This window comes from Punica granatum, chromosome 6, assembly GCF_007655135.1.
Source record: "Punica granatum isolate Tunisia-2019 chromosome 6, ASM765513v2, whole genome shotgun sequence".
NCBI lineage: Eukaryota > Viridiplantae > Streptophyta > Magnoliopsida > Myrtales > Lythraceae > Punica > Punica granatum.
Window position 1 is genome coordinate 13,974,829 of NC_045132.1, and position 11,945 is coordinate 13,986,773.

General features: G+C 35.5%; 1 protein-coding gene and 1 long non-coding RNA gene across 2 annotated transcripts; both read right to left on the reverse strand.

The window, feature by feature from the left end:
• Positions 1-4,109: 4,109 nt before the first annotated feature.
• LOC116210309 (non-specific lipid transfer protein-like 1) lies at positions 4,110-5,800 on the reverse strand. Its single transcript, XM_031544169.1, has 4 exons — positions 5,389-5,800; positions 5,253-5,279; positions 4,775-4,876; positions 4,110-4,589 (listed from the first exon to the last, which is right to left on the reverse strand). Exons 1-4 carry the CDS (start codon positions 5,735-5,737, stop codon positions 4,321-4,323), a joined length of 747 nt encoding a protein of 248 aa, XP_031400029.1. The 5' UTR covers positions 5,738-5,800; the 3' UTR covers positions 4,110-4,320.
• A 1,621-nt stretch (positions 5,801-7,421) lies between these two features.
• LOC116211779 lies at positions 7,422-9,080 on the reverse strand. Its single transcript, XR_004157747.1, has 2 exons — positions 8,231-9,080; positions 7,422-7,728 (listed from the first exon to the last, which is right to left on the reverse strand). It is a non-coding gene; the product is annotated as an uncharacterized LOC116211779 (long non-coding RNA).
• Positions 9,081-11,945: the final 2,865 nt, after the last annotated feature.

Sequence of the window (11,945 nt, forward strand, 5' to 3'; positions counted from 1 at the left end):
TCTGCGAAACTTTCTGGTACAGTTATATGCAGATGAGGAGGATAAATGGCTAATTATGTCATTGGGATATGTTAAGATTCCAAATTTAGGGTAATTAGAACTTGTGGTTAAAATTCTTTTGACCTGCGACAGTTGAATGGATAACTTGTCTTTCCATAATGGGCGCTATTTAGATCAATTTTGTCTTTTGAGGTATAAATATTAAAATTCTTTTTCTTTTTCAGCTGTGACATGTCAGTAACGTATTGGCTGTGATTAATCCCGTTGGACGCTTGTCCTGGCCACGAAAGGATTACAATGACAATTGATCTCCTGCATTGCTCTGCATTGCAGTTAAAGTTCACTATTTTAGTTATAAATCAATTTAATCTACTATATTCTAAGAATATACCACAAACCACCTTAAACTCCTACCATATTGTGCTCACATTAAAATTTATTTTATGTGTAAGTTTAATTTAGCTTGAAAGTTTTCAAATATTAGAACCTGGGACAAAAACTATGATAAATTTATTCAGCTACTTCTTTCTTTTTAAGATAACTAGTGTAACAACATGTATTCACTACAACAAAAAAAGACCTATGGTGACGCAAACTTGGAGACACGGCGACTATGCGTCACCATAAATTTGACGGAAAATGTTATGAAGATGCTTTTTTAATGATGTTACCAAAGATTCTTTTTTGGCGATGTGACATATAAGTGTCACTATAGAGTAAAATCTATGGAGATACTTATTTGATAACGTCACCAAAAGATTGTACTATGGCGACACAACCAAGAGGCGTCACCATCAAACCAAGTCTATGGAGTATTCAATGACATCTCCGTAGAATCTAACTTTTGGTGACTTGTTGAGGTCATGTCACCATAGAACCAAGGTTAAGTGACAACGGGGAATGAGTCGTCACCTTTGATGTAGTAAAAGTGACGTGACAAATAGGCGTCACCATAGAATCCATATTTTGGTGACGCGATGACATGGCACCACCATAGAGCTAAGGTCACGGTGACAATAGGGAAGGGATCATTGCCTTTAAAGTAATTAAAGTGACCTATATAAATTAGGGAATGAATGTACAGTGTCTATGTGTCGATGTGTGTATATATAGAGAGGCCATTTTCATTCTCCCTTATCCCCCAAACTAGTGGTGTCCAGTGTTCGGATAGAACTGAAAAACCGAACCGTATAACTAGTTTGGTTCGAGTTCTTCGATTCTCGATTTGGTTCTCACGTATTACGGCTCGGTTTTGGATTCTATCTTAAAAAAAATAAAAAAAGTTTATTAGAAGTGTTTTAAAAATCAGAACGAAAGAAATGAATGCTAATTTTATATTAGAGGTTTTTTAGGAAAATAATAAATCAAATGCATTATATAACAAAGACAAGTGATGAGATAAAGTCTTAGAAAAAAGATTAAAATCAATAATAAATATAAATGTAATATAATTAAAATATTGTGTTCACCATAGAAAACAAAAACATTAATTTTTGAATTAAAAGCTTCAATAGTAGGGGTGTATGGATACTGGATATATCCGGAATCGATTGGAGCCTACATGTTAGGGTAGAGTTCGGGTGACTCCAATTGAAAATAGGATAGGGTCTTGATAATAATTTAAGGAATCGGTAAAAATAGGTTCCGATTCCGGTTTCAACATACAAGTATCTATGAAACCGGTAACCGAGACCTATATTTTTTTCTGAAAAATTATTTTATATTTACATAATTTTTTATGTGGGATGTAACAACTACAGAATCTTAAGGAAAGCTCATTTGCTTTGTCTACTAAGAAGAGTTACATCATTTTTTTTTTATTTTTTTTTCTAAATAGCTACATAATCTTTTAGTTGCATATTTGCTTTGTCTATTATATAATTTTAAGGAGAGCTATATAATCTTTTAGCTCTGTGGATGTATGTGATCTGATTAATCTATGTTGACATTTATTTGTTTTGTGTGATTGTAAATGAGATCTTTTTTATTTTAGTTATTTATTTCATTTATTGTGTTTGAAGGAAAAAAAATTACATGTTCCAACAGGGTACCCGGAACCTATAGTATAATTTAGGTTCCGGGTAGGTTCTGGCTCCAGGTTCCACAGGGTAAGATCCAGTTCTAAAATCTTGGAACCTATCCTCTGCAGGGTAGAGTTCGGGAATCGTGAAAAAAAAAACAGGGTACCTGGACCCATATACCTCTATTTAATAGTATAAATATGAGTAATTGTATGAACATAACAAGAAAAAAACATGTAGCTTGGTGGTAGGAGAAGTTGTGTTTCCTCTAGGATAACCAAGATTGAGTCTCCATGTGTGCAAGAGGAATAGGAGAATTATGGAGAATTATAACATGTGTACCATGCGCCCATGCGGGAGGAGTACGAGAAGTGGGTGCACCATGCGCCCAAGCCAAGATTGGGCTAGAACATGTAAAATAAAAAATTTGACAAAGAGCATGTAGTGTCACCTTTAACGATAACTATGGAGATAGAGAGCTAAGCATAGCGTATGTCAATTTATGGTGACACATGTAAGGTGTCGCCAATGCTTGATATGTGGAGACGAGGGTCCTCGTCACTTTAAAGTATAATATGGCGACAATCAATTGCCGCTATCCTTATCCATGACTTTTGGGAGCATAAACTCGTCACTAAAGGTTGTTCTTTGGTGACGCCAGAGGCCTCACCAATCAATAGACGACACCATCAATAGCGACGTAGGCCTTTGTGTTACTAGTTGCGTCACGAAATGTCGGCGACACCAATAACTCATCCCACAGTCCCTCCGTAGCTTCACTATAGATTCTTTTTGTTGTAGTGGTTGCACATGCCTTGTTGATGTGTTTTTGTTTTTTTGTTTTTTTTGCTTTGTGTATATATTAGTCATATTATTGACTTAGCAAGTAAATTTTGTAAGATATTACATGAGGTAGATAGGCATGTAATTTATATAATGCATGGGTTCACATGAAGATTGTAATCCTACATGGAAACATATTTTATATTCGGTTTATCATGATGGATGCGAGTAACAATGTAAAAAAAATTATAAGTACGACAAAATTACATTAATTAAATCCTTAATACTTGTCTTATTCTGCCAAGAGTTATCAAAGACATGCTTGAACAATTATCTATTGGTGCAACCTGACAGAAATTGAGAAAGAAAAGTTCCGGAATGACGCAAGCAAATGTGATCTTGAATTTTACGCATTGGATGTACATATTAGACCGCACTTATGACCGCACTAAGTTACCCTTTCCAATTTTTTAGTACGTGTAAGATAATTAACTTACTAAGCAAACAATATTATTATTAGTTAGTTTTGAATCCAAATACATCATACATAATGTCCTCCTAATTTTTTCTAGCTAAAAACTTATTCGGAAAGTCATGTACGATAATTGCATTGTTGATTCATTGATTTAAAAACGAAAAAAATATAAATTAAATTTTAATATTTGGCTTATAAAACTCTCTTTCTCCATTTATCTTCATCCCCTTTCTCTCATCCTCAAAAAACTCTCCCAAACAAGAAAAACTCTCTCCCCTTCAAATCCCTCCCCTCTCTCTCCCTCCAAATCCATCCTCTCAAACACACTCTATGGGGATTGAATGGGATGCTGCTTTTCCACTATATGCCAACTCTATTCGTATGTCGTTCTCTCTCCCTTTAAAATATTTAAGAAAATTGTGTTCTTCAAAATAAATAAAAAAAGACCTAAATTTGACGATACAACATCTAGTTCACGTCGGAAAACAGAGAAACCTGTTGTAATTGTTTAAGATAATTCTCCCATTAAAATTTAAGGGGAGGGCGCAATTAATTACGGCTGTACTTCAAATGGTTCTTGACTGCTTTTGGCCAAAACTCCACTGGAAATGCTACCCGGGAAACCTCCTCAATATGAACATTTACTGGCATCTAGTTCTCTACGTTATGCAACAGTTCGACCTAAACCGTGAGAAATCTGCTCGATGATGCATTCATGGATGCATAATGAAAGAATGGTTGGAAAATATACCCGAAGACAAGGTGACAATACAATGAAACAGCCAAATGACTCGTAATTATGCAATTACTGGTGGTTGTGGAGTATTATGCATTTTAATTAGTATGGTCTGATGTATTAAGTAGGATCATCATATGTACCAGAGACATACGATATTTTCACTTAATAAAGGAAACTAGAAGAGCGCTATCTATCACTATATCGTCCTCGTAAAGAGAAATTAATTATGAAATAATAATGTAAACGAAGACACATAGAATGATTTCACGAGCATAATAGACGACAACTTGGGATGATCATACTCAGTGGAATTTATACACTGTAAAAATCCCGAATAATGTTAGTAGGAGTGACCATGGTGCGGAAATGAAAGAAGGGTTCGAGTTAGAGGAAGTTGGGTTCAGCACGGGTCGGATTCCAGGAGTCCCCGATGTGTTCCCTACGTTTGGCTCTAGTGGTGCATCTGCTGGTGTAGTATCAGCTGGATTATCATATTCCGGCGGAAATGCTAATTCCGGTGCTGGTGCCAGTACTGGAGGTGCTGCTGCTGCTGCTGCTGCTGCTTTTGAAGCTGCCCACAGGGAAAAAATCAAGGAAAAAGAAAAAGAAGAAAAATCTCAACTCCCTCGACGTATCATGCTTCCTCAACGAGCTACCAACAGCTTAATTCATTTGGCAAAGATTGGAGAACTTAATTTGGACACTTATGAACAAATTGATGCGAAAAGCTCCGTATTAATGTGCGCTGTGGATTACCTTGAGGGCTGAGAGGGGAGGGGGCAATGTCTGGAGAAGTGGCAACTATATGTGGAGAAGGAGCTGCTAACGATGGAGGAGGTGGAGCGAATAAGACTGGACCTGCAGCACAAGATCAGAATTGTTATATTAGGAATATGATATGTAGGATGTAAACCAGAACTAATTAACAAGAAGGCACTATTATTACAAAATCCAGATTTTATGTATCGTTCTGTCTAAATGTTTGTCTGCGAGTTGATTTCGGTCTTGTCATAATCATATTTCTAGGGTAACGATGCACAGAAGGTCCAACAAACAGTTAATCCTGTGACATCTAGATGATGAAGATCAGATCATCAGCGCACACCCATAAAACTATCGCTGTACTTGTCCCACAAATCCAACTAACAAGGATAACGGAAGCAGGCGACTTGTTGATGTCATAAACATCGGTAATGAGGCTAAAACTTAAGGAATCAGTGTCCAAATACTATACCTGGAGGAGGCAAGGGAGATCCAGAAGCTGAAAAAAAATTCAACAAAAACAAAATGACAAATATTGGTTAATTGGGCGTGATCCAGAAGTTGAAACCAGCTAAATAAAGAGAGAAACAAAGATAAACCATACGCACCTTTGCACTGCATTGGGACCCCACCGTTGTTACAGGCACGGGGGAGGGAGATGGCCAAAGTCCGATTAATTGGGAGAGGGATGGGGACGTTGGCAGTGATGACGAGGCAGGTGCATTCAACGCTTGTTCGCATCAGTGACCTGAAGGAGTCGCAGCAGTCCTCGGTGGGGGAGTTGCTGTTGCCACTGCTTCCAGTGATGAAGTTGAAGCAAGGTGTGAAGCTGGTGATCATTGAGGCCGTGCATGGTGTGCTAATTTGGGCTCGGACAACAGTAGTAGTAGTACTAAACACGATTATCAAGGTGAGGAAAAGCGCTGCTGAGAGCCTGCCCTCGAGGCCTTGCTCCATTGAGGTGAAGCTAACAAATCAATTGTTTGTCGAGACAAAGTTGAAGTTTAGGGTCTGAGGAATATTGTGTGAAAGGGGATGATACTATATATTAGAGGGTTAGGGGGTATGGTAACTTGGAGGGAAAAGCAAAACAGGTAGATTTGAAGTTGTTTTGGTGTTGCAACTACTTTGACTATGCTAAGAATAGTGTCTTCGTAGTGTTTTATTTTATTTTTCTTTTTATTCTTTGGTGAAATTATGAGTAGTATTCTCAACCTCTTAAACGTGAATAATTTTTTTCGAGGGTTGACTTAGCCTTAGTAACGAGACGATCCTATCGGGTTTCGACCTGTATTGCAAATAATCAGTCCACTAAGAAACTCAATTTGTGATTGAATCACATCATCGTGGTTGACTTTTATTTGTTTTCGTCGTGCACCCAATTATCCAAAAACTCAGTGGTCCCCAACTGATCAAATTCGAGTTAGATCGGCTAAATAATGAATGTTTTTTTTCATTTATAAGATATAAAATCGAAATATTAAATGCCGAACCATTTGAATCAATCAATATTAGTTATTGTGTTTATTTTAGGAAGTAACATACATTAGCTGGAAGAACCTTTTTGGGAAATAAAAAAATAGAAGAATTTTGAGAAGTAGGTGGGTTTGGCATGGCTTTGCAATTCTCCCTGGATTAACCGTAATAACAGCTAACCGCATACTTAAGGATAATTTTTTGTTTCAGTGAACTTATGGATATTTTTGGGTGCGTAGCTTGATATTCGGAAGCTTTTTGGCTCCAAATTATTCAGTTCGAGTTGGTTTGGTACACCAAGAGATAAAGTTCTTTCAACGTGAATTTTCTCCATTCGCAATACTCAAACTCCGAACCTTACTTAATGAGAATAAGTACCGACCCACTTGAGTCATCACATGTTGGTAAACTTATGGATATAAATTAGCGATTCTTCAATGAAGCCATTAATTGAATTCCCAAACGGTGGGGTGGACCGCTTCTAGACCAAGTAATGGTGAAACATCTGTATGCATGATTACGAGGGTATTAGTGATTGTGGAGTATTAAGTTTTTTTTTTTTTCGGTTACAGAGTATTAAGTATTTTTCTTATTGATATGTCACAGTACATGACATACGCGTAAAAGAGATAAAACATTTTGCGTATTGGAGTGTCTATATTAGGAAGTAAAATTAGCAGAATTGTGAGTAGTAGTTGTGTTTGGTATGGGTTTTCGATTGTCCGTTGGGCAATAACTAACAAGCCGCATGCTTATGGCTATAAACTTGTGATTCTTGAGTGAGAGCTTCCAATTAAATTCCAAATGGTAGGTTGGGCCACCTTTGTACGAAGTAATGGTGGAACGTCTAATTTAGTGATTATGGAGTATTAAGTACTCTTTTATTGATCTGCTGCACTACATGACATACACGAAATATAAGATGCATTTTTCCAAGCTTGAGTCTCCCCTTGTGCCCTTCTTTGTTCGAAATCGATCATCATATTGCATGTTCTATTTAACCTAATCCTACGCCAGATGATCCGTCGACATCAGCATCAGCAAACATAATGATGCCTAGCGTGGTATTTCCCTCACTTAGACTACACATCGATCTTTGATGACGGTCTTGATATCTTACTTCTACTAGCTCAAACTGAAAAGGGGGCGTGATGGCAAAATGCAATGACAAACTTTTAAATTTTGATTTTGTTCACATTACAGGGCGTATTTTTTGGTAACAGAAAGGGAGTTCAATGCATTGGAACATAATTTTATCTCCAAATAACTCTTCGCCAATGGAATTTCTTATGCGCACTTAATCTCTTCAATTCAAAGTGTTGTAAGTACGAGAAGATTTAAAATTATTTAGAATACTAAATATATATAGTGTCGAGACACCAACAAGCTGTATGATGAGCGGTGGGTTGGGTTGGTCTAGCCATTTCCGGGCTCGATTATTATACCCGGGGCAACATCCATGAAATCCGATTCTGCAAGAAAATAGAATTAGTAGCTCACCCAAAAAAATAATATAAATTTTTATTATTATGAAAAAAGAGGAAAAAAATTATTGGTGGAGCTACGATAGACTTTATGTTTGCATGCAAGATAACATTCTAAAAATACTGTAAATCACTTATTAAAACAAAAAAGAGAGACTACCGTACCTCTTTATTAGTTATTTAAGATTTCTCTTTCATTGTATTATGTCATATCCCCATGGTGGGAGTGACCGGCCATGCTATATACTAGGTTAATCTATACAGCATGGGCCCTGAAAGGAAGGACCTTGATTTATGCTCATTTTAAATAAACTCATTTGCCTCTTGGCTGTTTTATAAATCTTGCACATAGATCCTTTGTTTAACATCTTTTCCACAAGAAAACCCGAATTAGATTAAGCAACAACTATGTACAATCTACAAAAGCCAAGAATAGTTATGTGCTTCATGTATACACAAATGCAGCCTCCTAGACAGGGGAGTCCCTCACCGTCTCGTCTTTCTCGACTCGATCCCCTGAAATGTATTTTGGTGAGCTAAAGCCCAATAGGTTTAAGCTAAAATACATACTCTATCTAACACTCTTCCAAAACAAGGATAATCAAATCATGATATTTCAAACATATAGTGGCACCGAGAATATCAAATCACATCATAACAAGCCTAATACTTTAACGGTAAAACTAATGATGTTAAGTACGTCTCCACATTCACCAGTCTATCCATATCGATGTCTATAAGATAACGGGTCATCATTTAGACCGAGCATGTATCCAAACTCATGATGCTACTCACACCCCAATAAGAGTAATCTTCTGTGAACACGCAGTATATGCAACTGCACCTCATTATAACATGTATTCACATCTTTAATCCTTGAAACCATCGCATACAGCGATTAGTAGCCTTCCAGAGGTTTAAAGTCGATACACAACTCAAGAGCAACTTGCGCCCCATTCCGTTTCTTAGCATACCCACCACATCCATTTATTGCCAGTTCAATGAAATATAATCATATAAGAAACCATGAAGGACATAATCATTCAAAGTCATCACTGCTGTTCAGTCACCTTATCTCATAAATAACCTTTAATGGTTATCTATTCCCGTTGAGCAAATCAAGTAACCAGCCAGCATCTCAATCTGAGTATATGCATATATGCTCAACTAACAAAGAGCACATCATATATCAAGATTATTAGCTAGAGTAGATATCTTAGAATAAACCTGCCTCTCATTGATCTCTTTCAATAGCTTGTATTGCTTCTAGCCTCTTTAAGCTTTCAAGCTTCAATTGAGGATGGAGAGAAAAGAGATGGAGTGGAAGGCTTCTTGCTACTTCTTTCAGCATCTAATGCTTCATTATGGTTTCTTAAGGTCATATAAAGTGAAAAGGAGTTTTAGTTTGCTGAGTTGAAGGTCCAAGTGTCAACATCCCACCCCAGCAGCTCCCTTTTATTTTGCCCTTATCTTATTTCTCTTGTCTTGCTGATGCTTTCAGACCTATTAATATACTTCATATATATCCATAAGACAAGTAAAATACTTTCAGACCTAATAATATACTATAAATTTTAATGTGGTAAATTCTAAACGTACTATTTTGAATAATATTCAACTTATAAGTAAAGAGTTTATGCAATAAATTCATATACATCATTTCTATCATTTGTTTAATTTTTATGGAAGTAATTTTTAAAAATTCCAAAAAAATTTAAAATCTTTAATTTTATATGATGAAAGGGAAATAATCATAAAATCTTCAAAATTTTATAATTTTAGTATTTTCTTATACATTATTCTTTTCATATTACATAAATCGGTTTCATGAATTTGAATAATTTTAGATAAAATGACCCAATCACTTCGATGAAAGAAATACTTAATTAAGTTTTAATAAGATTACCTATACAGTACTTCTAAAAATTTATGAATATTTATTTACTAATAAAATAAAAATCCTTTTTTTTGGGGGAAAATAAGGGCCTAAGCCCTGAACAGGAATCCTTTTTCAAATACTTCTTTGAATATTTTTTTGTGTTATATAGTATTATTAATCACAAGAATAATTATTAAAATAATTTATTAATTTCTATTTAGCAACTAACCTATGAATTAATATGTAATTACCATTCTACCCCTATTTGTTCTAATTTGGTCAAGTTAATATTATATATAGATTCTTGAATTCACAAGTTGATCAGATATCTATCGGCTTAAATTTTTTGGTTTAATACGACCCGACCACTTGTAAGTCCACCAAAGTTCTACGTGATATTCAAGAGTTAGGATTTGGCTTGACATCACCGGTCCATGCTGTTGTGTTGCTTATCGCTGCAATGACTTTGCATATACGTCAGCCCAATGCACTCGTTGCTCGTGCTATGCATTTCTCTACGCGTCTTGCTGCCTTCCTTTGTACATATGTTACTATGCTAGCTTCGCATGTTGTCTACCTTCGCACCTGCCGCTGTGCATGTGGGCAGCGAATGAGGTGCCTATATGCATCCAATCTAACTTCACATCCACAATGGAAATCTAGAAATTAATTGTTAATAAAACCCAATTAGTGAATCGTGGGAATCTATTTACCCAGAAAAAAAAAATGTACAGGGAGTCCAACTAAATTCCTATATGGACCATGGGAGTGCAAGGAAAGCCCAACCCACTTTGGACCCCATTCGGGGAGATAATAATTGGAAAAGAAGGGGAGAAAAAGGATGGGGGAAGTGTGATGAAGTCAAAAATGGCTCAAGTACGCCTTAACACGCAATTCCCATAACCCTCAGTTTGGATAGGGAAATAGAGCAAAAGAAAGGAAGAGGAGGAAAAGTTGCATGATAAGGGATTGTTTGGTTTCATGAAATGATTTTAGAATCATGATTTTGATTTTAACTCTACCCACTAAACAACAAAAACACACGTTTCCCAAGTCAAATTTATAATATCATCTCATTTGTCTTTTTCATTTCCTCTTTTTCCCTTTCTCATCTATTCATTGTTTGAATGTGCGGGTTATTAAAGGTTATGGAAAGGTGGGATATGAAGGATTATAAGAATTTTCATACAATATAACGCTCAATCCAAACAACATGCGATGACTAATCGAAAGAAAATCTAAATAAAGGGACACGGTAGTCCCACTGATGAGAATCGAACCTGGAATCTCTAAGTTACCAGGTGAGGGTATTAGCCACTGTACTGCACCCCCTTTCTCTTCTCTTTTTTTTTGGTAAATTTATTCATGTATACTAAATCATGTATATTTTAGGGGGTATTTACCTAAAATGACCCATGGTTTGCCAGTTTTGTCAAATCTATCCTATGCTTTTTTTTTATCAAATCTATCTCATGATTTACTTTTTACATCAAATCTATCCCAGCGTTATATTTTCCATAACGCCGGGATAGATTTGATGCAAAAAGTAAATCATGTGATAGATTTGACAAAAAAAACATATGATATATTTGATAAAACGAACAAACCATAGATATTTTTTTGATAAAAACCCCATATTTTAATGTCAGTCAACCCAGATTGCAAATTTGGTAAATTGCTTTGGAAGCCAATATATGATAAAGTTTGTCCCGATCCCAACCAATTGATTAAGGCGGAGAATCTGGTAGCGGATTTGATTATAACACATTGATCATAATGATTCATAAAAATGCCTGACTTTGACTATCCCGAGTTCCTTATCATGTCCCCTTTGACGAAGGTCCCCATGACGAAGGTTATAAGAAATGTCCGTTTGAGCCGACCCGAGAAAATAGTTTTATTAGTATCAGCTGTCTCTCTCCATGATCGATCTTAATCTTATAATCAAAGTAACATGTTGCAGAATTCTTTTGTGTTCACATCGATAATGTTCTTTTTATTCATAAACTTATAATTAAAAAATTATTTGAATTCAGTTCATTCTAGTTCAATTCAATTTATTTAATTATAAATGAATTTTGTTGTTTGAAATATTCATGAATTAGGTTTCTTGGCCCGTACATTGCATGGAATATTTACTACAACTATAATTATTTTTACCTAATTCAAATTTTAATTATTTTTACTTGAATTTCAAAATTTTCATAAAGAAATTTTCTTTCTTCAATAGTATATGATATCTAATAATTATATCCAAATATCTTAAGAAATTATGATATATTCAAATAGTACTACTATAATGGAGAAGGGGTAGTGCTATAACTTT

Coding starts and splice junctions, on each gene's coding strand:
- LOC116210309 (XM_031544169.1), bottom strand. CDS start 5,737: ATGGAGCAAGGCCTCGAGGGCAGGCTCTCAGCAGCGCTTTTCCTCACC. Junction 5,280..5,388: donor GGTCCCAATGCAGTGCAAAG/GTGCGTATGGTT, acceptor ATTTTTTTTCAG/CTTCTGGATCTCCCTTGCCT. Junction 4,590..4,774: donor CTCCCCTCTCAGCCCTCAAG/GTAATCCACAGC, acceptor CCCTGTGGGCAG/CTTCAAAAGCAGCAGCAGCA.